The sequence below is a fragment of the Oncorhynchus nerka genome, linkage group LG1, assembly GCF_034236695.1.
Source record: "Oncorhynchus nerka isolate Pitt River linkage group LG1, Oner_Uvic_2.0, whole genome shotgun sequence".
Taxonomy (NCBI): domain Eukaryota; kingdom Metazoa; phylum Chordata; class Actinopteri; order Salmoniformes; family Salmonidae; genus Oncorhynchus; species Oncorhynchus nerka.
This window is the reverse complement of record NC_088396.1, coordinates 44284611-44304216: the sequence shown is the minus strand read 5'-3', so window position 1 is coordinate 44304216 and position 19606 is coordinate 44284611. Positions and strand designations below refer to the sequence as shown.

General features: G+C 41.4%; 1 protein-coding gene across 6 annotated transcripts in view; it reads left to right on the top strand.

The window, feature by feature from the left end:
* The window catches only part of LOC115130344 (methyl-CpG-binding domain protein 5-like), a 50093-nt gene extending 30614 nt beyond the window's left edge, over window positions 1-19479 (top strand). Inside the window, exons 3-10 of one of the 6 annotated variants that reach the window (XR_010464012.1) lie at window positions 4593-4695; window positions 4891-5071; window positions 5860-8016; window positions 11776-12011; window positions 12153-13172; window positions 14191-14267; window positions 15836-16055; window positions 16493-16571. Coding sequence is in view for 2 of the 6 variants with exons in the window: in XM_029661402.2 (XP_029517262.1) it covers window positions 4593-4695; window positions 4891-5071; window positions 5860-8016; window positions 11776-12011; window positions 12153-13172; window positions 14191-14267; window positions 16493-16568; window positions 16733-16795 (3913 nt within the window). In the remaining 4 variants the exon portion in view is untranslated. Of the gene's footprint in view, window positions 1-4592; window positions 4696-4890; window positions 5072-5859; window positions 8017-11775; window positions 12012-12152; window positions 14269-15835; window positions 16110-16492; window positions 16572-16732 lie in introns of those variants that run through there. The other 5 variants (XR_010464013.1, XM_029661402.2, XR_003863759.2 and 2 more) reach the window with 5 other exon arrangements.
* The last annotated feature ends 127 nt before the right edge of the window (window positions 19480-19606 follow it).

Below are 19606 nucleotides of genomic sequence, written 5' to 3'. Positions count from 1 at the left end.
GCTTCCACACGGTGTCTAGAGTCTTGTCATTTCCCTTCGAGTTTTTTCTTGGTCAAACACATGCAGGACACCGTATTTCCTCAGGTCTAGGACCGGATATTTTCGTTGAGTTTCTAGCCGGACATTTTTCCAGACGGACAGCTAATGATCTTTACATCGCCTCCTGATGAATTTTATCGCTTATTAACGTTTACTAATACCTAAAGTTGCATTACAAACGTATTTGAAGTGTTTTGTGAAAGTTTATCGTCGACTTTTTGAATTTTAAAAAATGACGTTACGTTTTGAAAACGCTGTTTTTTTTTCGTTTATCACACAGTCTACATATAACGATATCTTGGCTTTATATGGACCGATTTAATCGAAATAAAGACCCAATAGTGTTTATGGGACATCTAGGAGTGCCAACAAAGAAGATGGTGAAAGGTAAGGACTGTTTTCTATTTTATTGTGCGGTTTGTGTAACGCCGAAATGCTAATTATTTTGTTTACGTCCCCTGCGTGGCTTTTGTGTTGTAGTGTATTGGTGCATGCTATCAGATAATAGCTTCTCATGCTTTCGCCGAAAAGCATTTTAAAAATCTGACTTGTTGCCTGGATTCACAACGAGTGTAGCTTTAATTCGATACCCTGCATGTGTATTTTAATGAACGTTTGAGTTTTAACTAATACTATTAGCATTTAGCGTAGCGCATTTGCATTTCCAGAGCTCTAGTTGGGACGCAAGCGTCTCAGGTAGAAGCAAGAGGTTAACAAAAAAACACGTTGGTCGTATAAAATATATTCACCACACCCAGTATTGCAATCAAAACTTGGCTCAGACAGTTTAGTAGTGTGAGCTCAATAGCATCTCATTAGTGTGAAAGATCTTGAGAATCAGCTGTACATGTGATGGAAGAGTACACTGCACATGTGATGGAAGAATGCACTGTGCATGCAGAGGGTTGCAATTCCATTGAATTGGGAATAGTTTAACCAAGATATGCCACAAGACCTAGAATTGCCTTATGTGTATCCCACAAAAGGTTCACTGTTATAAGTTTATTTTTATTTTTAATGAATTTAACCTCTTCAGTCGACCCTCTACTTTTTTGAACATTTTGTTAAAAATCGCGCAACATTTCAGCGCCCTGCTACTCATGCCAGGAATATAGTACGTTCATATGGTTAGAATGTGTGGATAGGAAACCCTCGGACGTTTTTAAAACTGGTTAAATCACGACTGTGGCTATTACATAACGTGCGTTACATCGGAAAGCGCAGGAAAACCTGATCACAGAAAATGGAAATAAATATCCTTGCGCCACTTCCAGCAATTGTTAACAGTGAGCCGAATTAGATAAGACCGAGCATTCAACTCCCACAGCATCCCCATGTTGTCGAGTATCTTGTGAATTTAATCATCTTTGATTCTTGGTTGAACCGAAAGAGGGGCACCGCTTACCTCCGGTCTCCGCCCAGATCATTCCGGAAGAGCTCTCTCCTGAAATTTTTTCCAAGACGACAGCTAATGATATTTACATCGCCTACGGATGATTTTTATCGCTTATTAACGTTTACTAATACCTAAAGTAGCATCACAAACGTATTTGAAGTGTTTTGTGAAAGTTTATCGTCTACTTTTGAATTTAAAAAAATGACGTTACGTTGTGAAATCGCTGTTTTTTTCGTTTATCACACAGTCTACATATAACGATATCTTGGCTTTATATGGCCCGATTTAATCGAAATAAAGACCCAATAGTGTTTATGGGACATCTAGGAGTGCCAACAAAGAAGATGGTGAAAGGTAATGACTGTTTTCCATTTTATTGTGCGGTTTGTGTAACGCCGAAATGCTAATTATTTTGTTTACGTCCCCTGCTGTGCTTTTCTGTTGTAGTGTATTGGTGCATGCTATCAGATAATAGCTTCTCATGCTGTCGCCGAAAAGCATTTTAAAAATCGGACTTGTTGCCTAGATTCACAACGAGTGTAGCTTTAATTTGATACCCTGCATGTGTATTTTAATGAACTTTTGAGTTTTAACTAATACTATTAGCATTTAGCGTAGCGCATTTGCATTTCCAGAGCTCTAGTTGGGATGCAAGCGTCCCAAGTAGAGGCAACAGGTTAAGCAAAATTCCCCAATTCCCGGGCTTAACTTCCCATGAAAAAATCTGGGGAAATTCCGGAAATGTACAGGGAAGCTTCTGACCCTTTGCAACCCTAATTGTATCTGCCTGCTCTGGTCTGGGCACCTACGCTCGAGCCAACAGCTTGATGATACAGTGCGGGTAGACTAGTCTACATGATGAGATGATGGATAAGAGCGAGAATATTTTTATTTGTCAAATGGCAGCCAAGCATCGATGATCATGTCACCAGAATAAGACCCCCAATATTTATTGGAAAGCAACATCAAGCTCATCACCATGCACTTTCACCACCCAGTGAAGTTAACCTGTCTATGATTGGGGTTCTGCCAAATTCAATCAACAGAAATCTAATAATTCCATTTTCTCAAACATACAAGTATTAGGCACCATTTTAAAGATAAAATTCTCGTTAATCCAACCACAGTGTCCGATTTTCAAAAAAGATTTTCCGCGAAAGCAGAACATATCATTATGTTAGGTCAGCAACTAGTCTCAGAAAGCATACAGCGATTTTCCAAGCAAAGAGAGGAGTCACAAAAAGCAGAAATATTGATAAAATTAATCACTAACCTTTGATATTCTTCATCAGATGACACTCCCGGGACAACATGTTACACAATACATGTATGTTTTGTTCGATCAAGTTCATGTTTATATCCAAAAACCTCAGTTTACATTTGGCTTTGCCTCCAAAACATCCTGTGAATTTGCACAGGGCCACATCAAATCACATAAATACTCATAATGAACATTAATAAAAGATACAAGTGTTATTTACAGATTTACTTCTCCTTAATGCAACCGCTGTGTCAGATTTCAATTTTTTTTTACGGAAAAAGCAAACCATGCAATAATCTGAGTATGGCGCTCAGAGGACATACACAACCCAAGAATATATCTGCCATGTTGGAGTCAACATAAGTCAGAAATAGCATTATAAATATTAATGTACCTTTGATCTTCGTCAGTATGCACTACCAGGAATCCCAGTTCCACAATAAATGTTTGATTTGTTCCATAAAGTCCATCATTTATGTCCAAATTCCTCCTTTTGTTGGGGTGTTTAGTAAACAAATCGAAACTCACAAGGCACGGGCAAGTCCAGCGGAAATGTCTGGCCGTAGAAACAAGTCAAACGATGTATAGAATCAATCTTTAGGATGTTCTTATCATAAATGTTCAATAATGTCCCAACCGGAGAATTCCTATGTCTGTAGAAAAGCAATGGAACGAGAGGTAACTTTCTCATGACCACGCATCACAAGACTGAGGCTGCTGGCAGACCTCTGACTCATTCACCTCTCATTCAGCCCCCCTTCACAGTAGAAGCCTGAAACAACGTTCTAAAAACTGTTGACATCTAGTGGAAGCCTTAGGAAGTGCAAGATGACCCATATCCCACTGTATATTCAATAGGGGCTGAGTTGAAAACCTACAAACCTCAGATTTCCCACGCCCTGGTTGGATTTTTTTCTCAGGTTTTTGCCTGCCATATGAGTTATTTTATACTCACAGACATCATTCTAACAGTTTTAGAAATGTCAAAGTGTTTACTAATAATATGCATATATTAGCATCTGGGACTGAGTAGGAGGCAGTTTACTCTGGGCACGCTTTTCATCCAAACGTGAAAATGCTGCCCCCTATCCATAAGAAGTTATTAATAACTTATTCTATCTGTAGTCTAATAAACTGTGTGGTTTCCTGAGTCTAAGTGGGGAGGACTATACACCACATTGCGTGACTCCAAATTTTCTTTGACATGATGGTTATTATCAATATTGTCTGTCCATGAGCTGTAGTGAAGAGAAGCGTTTCAATACCAGGGCCAGTCGAGCATAACACCTTCCAGAATCCAATATTGCCACCCTCCCTCCCTCTTCATCTGCCCTTTCTGGTGGGCAGATCTGGGCTGCATGGCCTTGAGGGGAAGCATGTTTGAGAACAGTGACTGTATTATACAGAGAAAATTGTGTCCTCTGAAAAACTGTGAAACGCTGTCGGGATCTGTGTTTTATGGCACCATAATTCTCCACGCGTCAGCCACTTTTCACTCCCTTACTTTCATTACGATCTTTTTTTTTTGGTGTGACGCTTGTACAAAAAAAATAAAAAATCTCCGGAAACGAGCCTTTTAAGCTGATGACACTCTCGTTGTCATTGTGAGGTGAGCCGTTGTCATGGTAATGTGGTCCTCCCATATTTTGGGCTTTGCTTCTTTTGCTGTGCCTGATTTTACTTTATCCAGGCCATTTTGATATAATTGAATGTGTATGGATGTGTCCCATATGGTACCCTATTCCCTGTATAGTGCACTACTTTTGACCAGAACCACTTTAGGGAATAGGGGGCAATTTCTGATGCAGACTGTCTTTATGTAGCTACTGTATGGTTGTGCTACTGTATGCCGTTAACGTTGGTCAGTCACAGAACTTCTCTTCTTCCACTTTCCAGTCCCAGTGGCTCTGTGTTAGCCTGTCTGGAGCAGGTGAAGAGCTACCTGCTGACTGATGGCACCTGCAAGTGTGGCCTGGAGTGTCCTCTCACCATTCACAAGGTGAGCCAGCCAGGAGATGTTTGTGGGTGTGTGATGGGGCCACTCCTGGTAGCTGGGTCATAAAGTTCAAGGGAAAACACACTGCGCATGCTACTGAACACTAACACACTTCTAACTGTAGCCAGGGTTGGAGAAGAGAGGTGACACATATGTTATAGGAGTAGCCACTTACACACGCTAACATCTCCCCCTCAGATATTCAGCTTTGACCCCGGGGCGGCGGTCAAGCATAGGATGGCTGAGGATGCACAAGCCGATGCCGATTTCACCAAGCTGTGTATCCACAAGAGGAAGATCATTGCCACGGCAACACTGCACAGGAACATGGAGTCACTGCACCCCTCGCTGGCTCTGGCTAGTCACGGTAGTGGCACTGGTATGTGGAAGTTGTTTCTCAATTTGAGAGGCAAGCTTGCCCCCTGGTCCTCTGTAGCTCAGTTGGTAAAGCATGACTCTTGCAACGCCACGATAGTGGGTTTGATTCCCAGGGCCAGCAATACGTGAAATGTATGCACGCATGTCTAAGTCACTTTGGATAAAAGCATCTGCTAAATGGTTGTTATTATTATTTATATTATAACAATCCAACCATTCATATAGCTTATTGGTTGATAATGAAGTTCAATATCTTACAGCATTTGATTGCCATTCAATTGCTTTTACCCTCCAGTGGGGTGTCACTAGATATGATGACGTGAGCATCTGTGCATTCTCAGCAAGTTTTGTTCCGATTTTCCATATGCCATGGAGAAATTAAAATGAAAGACAATATCTTTATGGCAGATTGAGATCAGCTCTGTCAGAAATGCTCTGTTCCGTGCAGCATTTGTTTTTATAGCTGCTGTGCTGCATTGTGCCCTGTCAGCATTGTGTTATAAAAGAGAAGCAAAAATGTGACACTGTCTGAACATGCATACACATAACAGCTAGATTATATTTCCATAACGTTCAGTCTGCTTATCTGCTGTTATCTAACTGTTTGCTGTAAATATAAGGTGTCTGTTGTCAATTAAGCACTGTTTGTGTAGTTGCAAGTTCAGAATGGAAAATGCTGAGTGAGTCACTCAGAATCATCTCAATTTTGATCTGTAATATCAACGTGACAAAACTATGATGACTACTAACTGAGATTACTAATATGAACAATATTACTCTGCTTTGTAGGTTCGGCGACGGTGGGTCCTATGAGTCATCCAGCAATAAAGAACAATATGTACGATGGTCCACCCAACAAGATGACAATACCTGGTCAAAGGTACTATAACCATGAGCTGGGTTCTCCTCAGAGAGATCCGTACTCTGGCTACAGCAGGACAAGACTGGGGGGAAGTGATCGCTGTAGCCAACAACGGTCTCCCTATCGTATCCGCCACAGTGTCCTGCTCAGCCCCTCCTCCTCCACCTCATGTGGCTCGCAGCATTATGGTGATGGGACTCCCTCACCAAGGACTGAACTTCTGGGGAGTCCTGAGCCCAACATGCTTGGTTTTCATGGAGCTTGCAGCCCAGGCACTGCCCTTATGAACGGGGATCGTTTTACACCTCTCTCACCACCTAGTGTTCTGCTCCACGGCTCGCCTTCGGCCACCCAGCCTTCGTGTGCCATAGCAGGAAGGACTAATGTACCTGTCAATGCCAAAAGCCCCAATATGCAGAAGCCCTTCTACAGCTTCCCCCACAACAACTTTCAACATAAGCTCCAGCCTGCATGCCATCCACACCCACAGTCGCACTTGTCCCTGTCTCAGCTCCCTCCCTCCTCTGAGATGGACCCTCTTGGTATCCTGGACCCCATTCCAAGCAAGGCTCCAAGCCAGGGTCCCTTAGTGTCAAATGTATCTGGCCTCCAACACAGTGCCCATTCTCAGGTACCACCAATGAATGTAAACATCCCCCCTACCAGTGTCCCTTTGCCCAGCAACCTGCCTTTACCAACTGGGAAGTCTGGACATGTTGGGCATGGCCAGAGGGTCCAGCACCACCCTTCATCGGTCTCGTCCTCGCCTATTGTGTCCCCGGTACATATGGCTGGGCCTGTCCTTACCAGGATGGAGGAGTCACCCCACCGTTCACGTTGCTCCTCCGGATCTTCTGAACATGGGAGCTTCGCTCACCCCACGGGGCTCCAGGTTCCTTGTGGGGGTTCAAAGCCACTTCCTCGGGCCTCCTTGGGGTCCCCTCGACCTGCAATGCCGCCAAGTTCATATAAGATGGACAAACTCCATCACTTGAACGATAACCCCAACTACCTGCCAGGGGGGATGAAAAGTAGTCTAAACAGGCATTCCAACTCCATGTGCCCTCCAGCTCCTGGTTCTGATAGTGTCCTTCAAAGGAATCATTCGGTAGGAATGCCCCTTAACAAGATGCTAGATCAGCAGAATCCTGCTTCCTTCCCAGCCAGCAGTCTTCTGTCAGCCGCAGCCAAAGCACAGCTAGTGAATCAAAACAAACATCCCGACAGCGCAGCGGCTGCAGGCACAGAGGCTCACAGTGGCAGCGGTTTGGGACACCCAGGACTGGTTGGTGGAGGCAGAGGTGGGAACCTAGATGGACACAGCACTTTAAACCAGCGATATCTACCTAATCCTGGGCCGTTGGCGAGCGAGGTTCAAACCGGAAGAGCAGCATTAAGAGACAAACTTATGGGTATGGCTCAGCAGAGAGAGGTGAATCGCAAGCGGAAACTGTCCAATGATGTCAGCGGTGGTGGCGTCAACAATGACAGGGCTTTCGACGTGCTCAAACATCCAATGGGTGGCTCAGGATCAAGTTCGGCTAGCTTTCCAGAGCCTTTGAGGAGAATGTTTCAGCAGGGTAGCCTGCCCCCAAACACCTCCATGGCCCAGCTACTCCAGTCCATGAGCCACCAGAGTGTCCATAATGGGCCAAGCCACGTGGGCCACAGCCCAGCCCGATCCAGCAAATCTCCCTTCTTGGAGGAAGCTTTGCCTCATATGTCAGCTTTACAGCAGAGCTTGCGGGTGCCTCAGCTCCAGGGCAGAGCGTTGGTCCCTTTCTTCCAGAACATGAACAACGAAGGTCAGATTTCAGGCCAAGCTCTAAACACGGAGCGGTTTAACGGGCCAATGAACGTAATGCAGGTTCCCGCCTTAGCTGGGAACGTTGGGGTGCTGGGTTACGGTGGTAGACAACATGCAGCCATGGGGTCAATGCAGGACAACCCAAACTCTCACCAGCAGCAGCAGTTTGGACATTATCAGAAACCATCCCAGGTGCAAGGCAACCCCCACTTCAGAGGCAGGGCAGGATTGCCTCCCATGATGTCCAATGGCGGTGTCCAAGCACTCTCTAAGTCAGGTAAGCAGCTGTTTCTTGATTTTGTTGACTTTTTTTGTCCTCTTATCCTAAGTGTGTAGCAAAATCATAGATTTATATTATGATGTTTTAAGTCAATAGTTTCTACCTACACGTTTTTGTGGTTAAGCGAAGGACAGTAATTTATTGTGCGCCCTTATGGAGAACTGGTATAGTTTTTGTTCTAGTGTTGCAAATAATTGGATATACACTACCGTTCAAAAGTTTGGGGTCACTTAGAAATGTCCTTGTTTTTGAAAGAAAAACATGTTTTTTGTCCATTAAAATAACATCAAATTGATCAGAAATACAGTGTAGACATTGTTCATGTTGTAAATGACTATTGTAGCTGGAAACAGCAGATTGGTGTTTTGCGGGTACTATTTAATGAAGCTGCCAGTTGAAGACTTGTGAGGCGTCTGTTTCTCAAACTAGACACTAATGTACTTGTCCTTCTGCTCAGTTGTGCACCGGGGCCTCCCACTCCTCTTTCTATTCTGGTTAGAGCCGATTTGCGCTGTTCTGTGAAGGGAGCAGTACACAGCATTGTACGAGATCTTCAGGTTCTTGGCAATTTCTCGCATGGAATAGCCTTCATTTCTCAGAGCAAGAATAGACTGACAAGTTTCAGAAGAAAGTTCTTTGTTTCTTGCCATTTTGAGCCTGTTATCGAACCCACAAATGCTGATACACCAGATACTCAACTAGTTTAAAGAAGGCCAGTTTTATTGCTTATTTAATCAGGACAAAAGTTTTTAGCTGTGATAACATAATTGCAAAATGGTTTTCTAATGATTAGTTAGCCTTTTAAAATGATAAACTTGGATTCGCTAACACAACGTGCCTTTGGAACACAGGAGTGATGGTTGCTGATAATGGGCCTCTATACCTATGAAGATTTTCCATTAAAAATCTGCCGTTTCCAGCTATAGTAGTAATTTACAACATTAATAATATCTACCCTGTATTTATGATCAATTTGATGTTATTTTAATTTACAAAAAAACAGGGACATTTCTAAGTGACCCCAAACTTTTTTTACGTAGTGTACATTAGCCTACTTTATTACAATGATCACAAAAAAACGACTATTTTGTATTATTTTTTGCATAACTCTTTGTCCTTTTCATTCAGTTCAATCTCATTTTGTTGACGTCTTTGTCACTTGTGCTCTTTTAGAAGCTTTCAACATTGAGCTGACTGCAAATCATTTTCTGCTGCACAGCCAAATAAAAGTCAAGTATTTTAAGCCTGTGCAAGACCTCTTTAAAGGCAAACATTTTGTACAAGCAGGCAGATAAAACATTTCTGATGTTTTTCAACTTGTATTTCTCACATCAGGCCTTATTGTTTGTGCTTTTTTTGTTTGTTTTGGCTCTAATTTCTTTAACCCATTTTCAGCTCAACTAAGTCATCTTTTCAGCAATGCTTTGACCTGAAACCCAACTCTCACATCTTGGCTATTATGATCAAGTGTGTTTCTCATTGTATGAAATGATAGAAGACCAAACAACAATAACAATGACTCACCAAGTTAGATGATCAAGTATTCTGCTAGAAGTTGTTCTACTGTAAACAATAGGCCTAGTTTCTATCTGTGTCATTGCAATCAGCCTTTAAACAGTGAGTGGAGAGACCTCAGTGTTGTGGAATGCACTTCCTTGCTATGTCCTCTGTGGTCTGCAGCCAGGCCTCTGCATTGCTACGGGTGACAGTCTGTGACTGAGAGCCCAAGAAGCGCCACTAGCCACGCGTCACTGGTTCGTGTATCAGACGGCTGTGTGTGTCCTCTTGGCTAATGTCTGTGTCCTGGAGCTAGCCTCTAGTAACCTACAGTCCTGCTCTTAGAGAGTGAAGGATGGGCGAGAGGGTCATAGAAAATGAGAACAGTGGTTCTAGTAAACAAGTAGTGTAATATTTAATCTGAATTACTGAGATTGGGATTTGATCTTAATTAGAACTGGGCGATATGGACAAAAATCCATATGGTTATAGATTGCCTGAGTTGATGCCATAATGATAAACCAAAGGATACGTTTATAACAATCACTGTTTATTATTATTATTATTATTATTCTTTAAACTACTACTAGTTTGAGGGTTGTAGCCATCCGTTGTCTCTTTATCAATCACCTATGTTAGAGAATTTATTTCAATCTTCACATTTCTCTAGTATAGGCTACCTATTGCAATGAATGATATCAGCAAAAATGTCTGCGATAAGTGATCGGTATGGTCGGTGTCGGATCATTTTTGGTGTATCATCCCAGCTCTAATCTTAATGATTGTGGTTAGATGAGTAGGATACCAGCTCTGCCACCATATACTTATTGTCTCTGTCATTTTATTCTGAAGTGATACGTAGTAAGTGAAGGTTAGTTATGACATTTAGTCTTGACGCATTCTCTTAGCCCTAGTCTGATTTAAATGACGTACAGTGCACTCCTGATGTATGCAACAGCTTGGGATTGTTGTGAATGCAGATAGCAGGCGGTGGCATGAGAAAATTAAGAATTTGAATTGGGACTAGTGAGAAGCACTCCCCTTGAAGGGAAATTGCATTTCCTTTTGATGTGCAATTATCAGGAGTCGAATGTATCTAGACAGATTAACCCTTTTTAGCGTAAGCTAATTACAGTAGGTGAAATCTTGTATTTTATACACTTTCATAGTAGTGTCTAGTCACTAGCTATCTGCCAGAGAGTAGGGAGCACTTTCACCTGGACAAGCCAATGCCCTTTACAGTGAAAGATGTGCCACACATCCATAAACATGGATGCATTTCTGTTTCGATACAGGAGCTCCACACATATGATCACATTCACTTCCTGTCCAAGCTCTGTGGATTCAGCAAATGTCCTCCGAAACCGTCAAAGTTAGCGGATCATGGTGGCTACTGGCTACTTTGTTGAGGTTTGTCATCTGTTTTTGTTAAATGAACCTTTTTTATTTCAATAGCAATAGACTCCTAATGTTGTCACTGACTGCTATTGTTGACTACTTCTCCTGTTCTACACCATACCCTTGCTGACAGTTTTGAGGTAATGTATGGTTATCCATCTAGGCATATGGCTCGAGTTCTAGAAGTGTACGTTCAAATTTTATATCCTGATTTGATTTAAGAGTCAGTGGCCATCTTATCTAAAACACCTATATTTGGTCTGAAGTCAGTGTGTAGTCAGGAAAAGCCCAAATGAACCCCAGTTGACCCCTTTGGTTTTCATCTCAACAACATTGTTTTCTTTTCTCACTTGTCTTGTCGGTTTCCTTTTTCTTTCGTATTTGTTCAATCAAGTCCTCACAAATCAAGGGAAGTAAATGGGAGTACATTTTGGGCTTGTTTTTACGACCACACTACTCTCTTTTACTGTCTCTTTGTATTTAAACACATCCTCTTCCAATTACCACAGGTAATTGTCTTATTTGGAGTAATTGTGCTATTCCCACTACTTCCTCTCAGAGAATCCCCTGCTTTTTGTGATCGTCACAGAGTCACAGTCTGTTAGGTCTCCAGTTGTTGTCTGTAGTTTGCCAAGTTTCAAGACTTCAGTGTTTGCTTATCTTGGAAAAGCCTCAGTTAGCTTGGAGCGGTGTTGACCTCATGATCAGATCTCCCTAGACTCTCCCTTCCTCACTTCACTCATGATCAGATCTCCCTCTACACACCTAATCCCTCACTTCACTCCTCATTCTCCCAACTTTCTCACCCCTCTTCGATTTCTTTGTAATCTCTCACACCTCTCTCTCTCCCTCCCTGTACAGTTGAGGTCAGTAGTTCTCTGAGCTGTGAGCTGAGGCAGGCCCAAGAGGAGAGTCTCCAGTCTCTCATCAGGAGCAGCCAAGCCAATACACAGCAGCAGCTTGTTCAGGGTCTGGGTCGTCACTCCATACAGAGCCAGCAGCTCCACAAGTTCCAGAGCCAGGGCTCCCATCCTGTTGCCCCTCTCCCTGGTGGTGCTGCCTCCAACCCCATGAACAGCCTCCTTCAGAGATTCCAGGTCAGGCTGATGTGTTCCTGGTCTGTTTCAGCCTTATTTTCTCTTACTTTCTGTGTATTTGGATTAGTGTTGTATTTTTAAGGATGATTATTGTTGATTACTGTCAACATAACAGCCCTTCTCCCTCTCTTTTTGTTACAGGGGGGTTTGCCTGAGAGGATTCCACAGCCCAACAGAGCTATGATGAGTCGACCGGGGATTATGTCCATGTCCCAACCCAGTGCCCCTTGCCTCCAGGAGAGTCATCGAGAATACCAGTCTCCCCAGGGCCTTCACAGTGGTGGGGGAGAAGTTATTGATCCTATCCACAGGGAAGCGATGGGCATGGCCAGCAAGAGCACGTCTAATGTCATTACATCAGCGGGTGGTAGCAGTTCCTTCGCTGCTACTGTTGTCTGCGAGCCTGTTGACCTCTCCCATGCGGTCAACTCTGTCATCCACACCGGCCCCCTCCGCTCATATCGGGAGCCAGTGCTGGAGCACCGACACCATCCCAAGGTGGGCCGGCCCCGCAAGAAGACCCCTGAACGGAACAACGTCTTCTCCCCTGTTGCCATGGAATCTCCTACAAGATTCCATTCGCCTCGACGTGGAGCCCAGAGAAGACAATGGGACGGAGAGGTGGCGGGCAAGGAGCAGGCTGGTCTGTGGCGTGATGACGAGCCCCTCCAACAGCTTTCCTTAGCCCAGGGCAGAAACGGCACCTCCCCAGAAAGGCCCAAAGGTCAGGCCCACTTAGGACCCCAGGATCAAACACCACTGCAAGTCCCCAGTGGTATGTTTGCCCATATGAACGGCAACGGTAGGGTTCACACCTCGGGAAGACCCAGACACCCCAGCCTGTCCCCACCAGAGGGCCACTTCACCAAGGACTCCAGCCTCTTCAACGGACATCTGAACGGCCAACTCAACGGGCACTGCTACAACAGGTATTACAATGGGCACCTGAACGGGAGCCTGAGTGGCGAGGAGGACCTGAGGCCTGGGGACTCGCCCTCCTCCAGTGAGGGGCTCCAGCTCCACCACAGGCCAAGAACTCAGACCCACTACCCGGGAGAGCTGCTCTGGGGCCAGGGCAAAGGCTTCCCTCCATGGCCAGGCAAGATGGGGAGCGAGGGGCACATGTACTCCCTTGGGATGGTGAACAGCATACAGGGCAAAGTGAGATTATTGTATTGTCAGTGTTGTGTGATTATGATTGGTCACATGACTACAGCACATAAGGAAGTGGAGGTCTCCGCCACAATTCCACCCTCAGTTTCAACACAATTTTACATTACACTTTTGCTGCTACTACTGTTGTGCACCATACCTTTTGATAATGCTTTGTATAAGAGAGGAGTTTTGAAATGTGCAGACATTAGGCATTGCATATCCCTGAAGGATATTATATTCTTCACAAGGAGCATGGCAGGGAAAGAGAACAACTCAGGTGTTCTGCATTCAAAAACTATTTCTGCTCTGTGGCACTGCCGACGGCCTCAGAGATGCCAAAGAATTAGTCGTTTCACCCCCATTTTCACTTCTGTCCACATCCATTGCTTGAATGTATTTACAGCCTATTATTATTATTATTATTATTATTTTCAAAACTACTGTCCAGGCTCTTCGATTTGGGATTTGGGGAATCTGCTTTTATATTTTTAATGTGACACGTTAATTTAGGCTAACATTTGGACTAGGTGTTATTTCAGTTTGGTTTCTTGCCTAGTTTGACCTTACATATAATATGCAGTGGTGGATGAATTTGCCACACCCATCCTTATTATAGGCCTGTGTCTGGACAGCAATTTGAATAAATCTGAACCCCTTGTGTTGAGTAAAACAGAAATTGAAAGCAGTTTGGAAGGGTAGGAGAAAATGCTGCCTCTTTTTTTTAATTAGAAAACTGTTGAATTCTCTGTCGTGTGTTTAATTAAGGAAGCTTGCCAGTTAGTCATAAGACAATGAGGCTTTATTGAAGTTGAATTGTTGTGATTATTGAGTGTTAAATGAAGTCATTGCTTAGACACGAGTCATTCTGCAAACTCATTTAGAACTCCGGTCCTGAGAACAGGGTAATGTTCTTTTGGTTTCACTTGGCTGCCTTAACACTCTCATGCAGATGATCCTTTGGTAAAGTTTTGGTTTTATTCTCCCAGTCAGTGTTTTGGTAATGTTTTTTTCTACTTGCCCTCAGGTAGAGTCAGACAATTTCCAGAGGACACTAACAGAGGATCTGGAGACCCTACACAAAGCAAACAAAATAACTAGAAAGTAAGTTACTTACCCTAATCAGTGGTTCTCAACTGGTTTTGTCTCTGGACGCAAATTCAACCAGGTTGTCTGTCACACTCCAATATTCACATTGCTATTATTTGTTTATCCAAAATGCCAAAAATCTGGACAACTAGGTTTAATGCATTGTTGATAGTAAATGCACCAATTTACATAATGAGAACAACAGTCCCACCTTTTCATTATCAATAATTGCAATTTCCCATATTCTTGATGAAGAATGACAAGCTCACTAGTTTGAGACCACAAAATCAACCAAATTAGCTAAATAGCGCTGCTAATAAATATTGAAAATACTGTGATTTAAGAAAATATGTCCAGAGGTGAGATCATTTAAAAAAAATATATATACGTTTATTCTTATTTCTACACACTTTCTACCTGGTTTTAATTGTTTAAGTTCAGACTGGAGTATATTTCATTTTTTTTAAATATACAGTACCAGTCAAAAGTTGACACAGCTACTTATTCAAGTGTTTTTCTTTATTTTTTACTATTTTCTACATTGTAGAATAATAGTGAAGACTTAAACTATGAAATAACACATATGGAATCATGTAGTAATGAAAAAAGTGTTAAACAAATCAAAAATATATTTTATATTTGAGATTCTTCAAAGTAGCCACCCTTTGCCTCGATGACAGCTTTGCATACTCTTGGCATTCTCTCAACCAGCTTCATGAGGTAGTCACCTGGAATGCATATGAATTAACAGGTGTGGCTTAAGTTAATTTGTGGAATGTCTTTCCTCCTTAATGCGTTTGAGCCTATCAGTTATGTTGTGACAAGGTAGGGGTGGTATATAGAAGATGGCCCTATTTGGTAAAAGACCAAGTCCATATTATGGCAAGAACAGCTCAAATAAGCAAAGGGAAACAACAGTCCAGCATTACTTTAAGACATGAAGGTCAGTCAATCTGGAAAATTTGAAGAACTTTGAACGTTTCTTCAAGTGCAGTCGCAAAAACTATGAAGCGCTATGATGAACCTGGATCTCATGAGGATTGCCACAGGAAAGGAAGACCCAGAGTTGCCTCTCCTGCAGAGGATAAGTTAATTAATTACCAGCCTCAGAAATCTGCATTTAACTGCACCTCAGATTGCATCTAAGTGTTCAGGTAACAGACACATCTCAACATCGACTGTTCAGAGGAGACTGCGTGAATCAGGCCTTCGTGGTCGAATTGCTGCAAAGAAACCACTACTAAAGGACACCAATAAGAAGAGACTTGCTTGGGACAAGAAACACAAGCAATGGACATTAGACCGGTGGAAATCTGTCCTTTGGTCTGATTAGTCCACATTTTTATTTTTGTTTCCAACCACCATGTCTTTGTGAGATGCAGAGTAGGTGAACGGATGATCTCTGCATGTGTGGTTCCTACTGTGAAGCAAGGAGGTGTGGTGGTGCTTTGCTGTTGACACTGTCAGTGGTTTATTTAGAATTAAAAGGCACACTTAACCAGCATGTCTACCACAACATTCTGCAGCGATCTGCCATCCCATCTGGTTTGCGCTTAGTCCCACTATCATTTGTTTTTCAACAGGACAATGACCCAAAATACCCCTCCAGGCTGTGTAAGAGCTATTTGGCCAAGAAGGAGAGTGATGGAGTGCTGCATCAGATGACCTGGCCTCCACAATCACCTGACCTCAACCCAATTGAGATGGTTTGGGATGAGTTTGACAGCAGAGTGAAGGAAAAGCTGCCAACAAGTGCTCAGCATATTTGGGAACTCCTTCAAGACTGTTGTTAAAGCATTTCAGGTGACTACCTCTTGAAGCTGGTTGAAAGAATGCAAAGCTGTCATCAAGGCAAAGGTGAAGAAGAAGAATCTCAAATATATTTATATTTGTTTATTTTTTTTATTTCATAGTTTTGATGTAGAAAATAGTACAAATAACTCTTGAATGTTTAGGTGCGTCCGAAAGTTTGACTGGATATAGATAGATAGAAATAGAACTAGGGGGTGGCAGGTAGCCTAGTGGTTAGAGCATTGGGCCAGTAAACCAAAAGGTTGCTAGATCGAATCCCCGAGCTGACAAGGTAAAAATCTGTTCTGCCCCTGAACAAGGCACTGTTCCTAGGCCGTCATTGTACATAGGAATTTGCCTAGTTAAAAAAATGTATATATATAGATATATAAAATCTGTTCCTGTAGTTTTTATCAGATACAGTAATACATATGTTGTCTTTCTTACAGTGGAGGAAAACGGAATAACAACCTAGAAGCTGCTATACAGGAGGCTATGAGCGAGCTGGATAAGATGACAGGCAATGTGAGTACTCTAAACATCATGGGTAGATTCATAGTATTTGGTTATGTGTACTGTATATACACACCTCTCTCTAGACATGACCTTCGGGTGTCCAAATGTGTGTAAGTCTACAGTCTCTAAAGATGGTGTTCCATTTTTATTTCCTAATTTCTTTGGCGCACCAGATGTCACAGAGAGAACGACAAGTCAAGACCCCTAAACTCAAGAGGAGGAAGATCTCCAGATGACAGTGAATCTGTGGATCCGTTACTTCAGTGGCCTTCTGAGTAGCGGTCCATCTAGCCAATGGGTTTCATGATGTGGAACCGCTAGCTAGTTAGCTGTGTGCGCATTAGATGTCCACTCTGTTAAATCAACTTGGTACTTAGTCCAGCTGGATTGGTGCTACAATTAGTCAACACCCCTTCCACCTTGACCACCACCAAGACACTGACAGTGAAAGAAGTACAAGAAAGGATGGAGGAACCTAGCTGCAAAATAATCGCTATGATATATCCACTGCTAGCTTGTCCTTATATAGAATCTCATTCTTTTCCATGTGAGGAAATTGTTGGTACAAATATTTCTGATGCATTTTAGATGTACAATAGACAAAGGAAAACAGTACATTATATTCAGTGATTTAATTGTGTATATTGTTCAGTATTATCATAGATGAGTCGATCTAATGCTCATTTTCTAATGTACATGTCTATGTTTTTATTTTGCACAAAACAGTGCGGCCAGAGATGTCTTTTTTCAAAAGAAAAGCAGCATAAAGGCATTTTTCTACAGATCTATTGAAACATGCTGTTAAGCATCAAACCCCGCAGAAGGGTTAGGAACATTTGAACTTCAACAGACACTATTTTCAGGAAGGTTGTTCTTCTCTTACTGGAAAGGCATACAGAGTCCCAAGAAAAGTAAACTGGAAGATTTGAAGATAGACACTGTGGGTCTATCTGAACATAGACGTGCAAATACTTTCTCTTATGTTTTTATCCAAGAAAAGAAAAAGCCATCAAGGGAAGGAGTCTGAAAAAATGCCTCTTAAGTTAAATTATATTTACTCCCAAAGTAAAATGTATTTTCTCTGAATATTTTTGATACAGATTTTCTGTGTTATATCTGCCAAATGACTTTAATTGTGAGTGTTTTGTGTTCATTAAAAAAAAGGGTAAGTTATTGTAAAGTATAAACATATTTGTTGTATACATGCATTCTGAAACTTAAGTATTCAATATTAACAGTTGTAATATATGGTTCTGTCACTAGTGTTTAATTTACAATTAAGTTAATATTTAAATGGTGCAAATCATGTAATTTGAGCATTGCTCTTTTGTGTTTTGTGTTTTGTTTTTTTACACCCTTGAATGTGTCATTTTCAAGTGTCAAAATGCCTTATTGGATGAACTGCACATTTACAGTTCAGGTATTATACGCGTTGGTTTCGTTTGCTCTGAAAAGCAAGTTTAAACGACCCACGACAGTATGAGAGTGAACATTGATTTGAGCCTTATATCCAATGCTATAACCCCCAGCTGCCAAAGCTATGCCCCATCACAGGTTGGGACTTTTTTAGTTTATATTATTCACCTTTTTAATACTCTATTGAATAGGTGGCCTTAATTTAGTTGATTTACATTGTTTGTGTTGCTTTTGTACTTTATTATTTATTTATGAATCCCATATTTATTTGTAGATTTGTTACATTGCATTAAAATGGTTACTTAGCAATAATACTAAGAGTTGTACACTCTGAAAAGCCTTTATGGTGTTATATTTTTCTCTTAACAAATTAACAGCCTATATATGGATAAATATTCAGTCAGTGGTTTTTAAATATGAATTTATATATATTTGTGTTTATTTATGAAGTGTAATTTCTTTGGATGCTTGTATGTGCATATAGTGTTGTTTTTTTTATTACTCGTGTCAAAACTGAGTGTATATTCCCATGGCCTGAAGACATTTATAAATGTTTATATTAAATGAGTGAACTTAATTTTCTGTACTTTATACCCTGACTCAGGAGGGGAACCTTCTGATTTGATCAGTCTTGGGTAAATCTGAAATTGTAAAACTGAAAAGTTCTTGATAAGTTTGTCCAAAAATGTTGTATTTAAAATACAATATCAAGTCATATGTATTTAATTCTAACAGAACAACAGGGCATCCTAAAATGTAATCGCTAGGTGACCAAGTGTTAATACGAGTGTCATCAACATTATATTCATCTTGTTTAGAATGATTTTATTTAGCACTCTTACTCCTAAAATATGAAGAGCTCACCACTAGTTCATGGACTAAGTAAATCATGTTAACTGTTTTCCATTTCAAAATACTAGGCCTATTTATCATTAAAGTATCATGAGTTACATTTCATAACAATTATGTAGGTCTTCCATGTTCAACTTTTTGTCTACTGCAATGATCTTGAGTGTTTGTTTATATGGAATAAATGTTTTGCCATCTTGTTAAAAAAACAAAAAACTGTTTGAATTAGCTTTTTATTGACTGCTTTTTCCATGTCATTTTGTGATCTTTATTTCAGGACGTACGGTACAAGCTGAGTGGCCCACATTGGTTTTATGATGTGAAAATATTTTTATTTGTTGTTAAACATTTTTATTTTAAGTCATTTGGCATTTTAACAGTCACATAATGTGGCACCAACATTTAAGTATATTTTGTACTTGGGGTTCTTATAGTTTTTAATATCTTTCTGCATACATAACAGCTGTAGCATCTCCCCTTTCTGCTGCTCCAGCAGAAATGTTTCACATTTTAAAAAGTGTGCCTGAAATTACAGGCAGTGGAAAGTGGCTATTATGCTTCGTTCAAAATCTTTCCATTGTGTTTGTTCCATAGGGATGTACAAATTTGACAAAGTATTGCATTCATTTTGCAATAAAATGATGTATTCTATCAACTGTGGTTTGTGATTTTTATCATCTCTTCCAGTCCTTTTATCAAAGTTTCCCCTTAAAGCAACTAACTACAACACACCTAACCTAATTCACTTCAAATCCAAACACATCTGTATTTTACATTGCCAA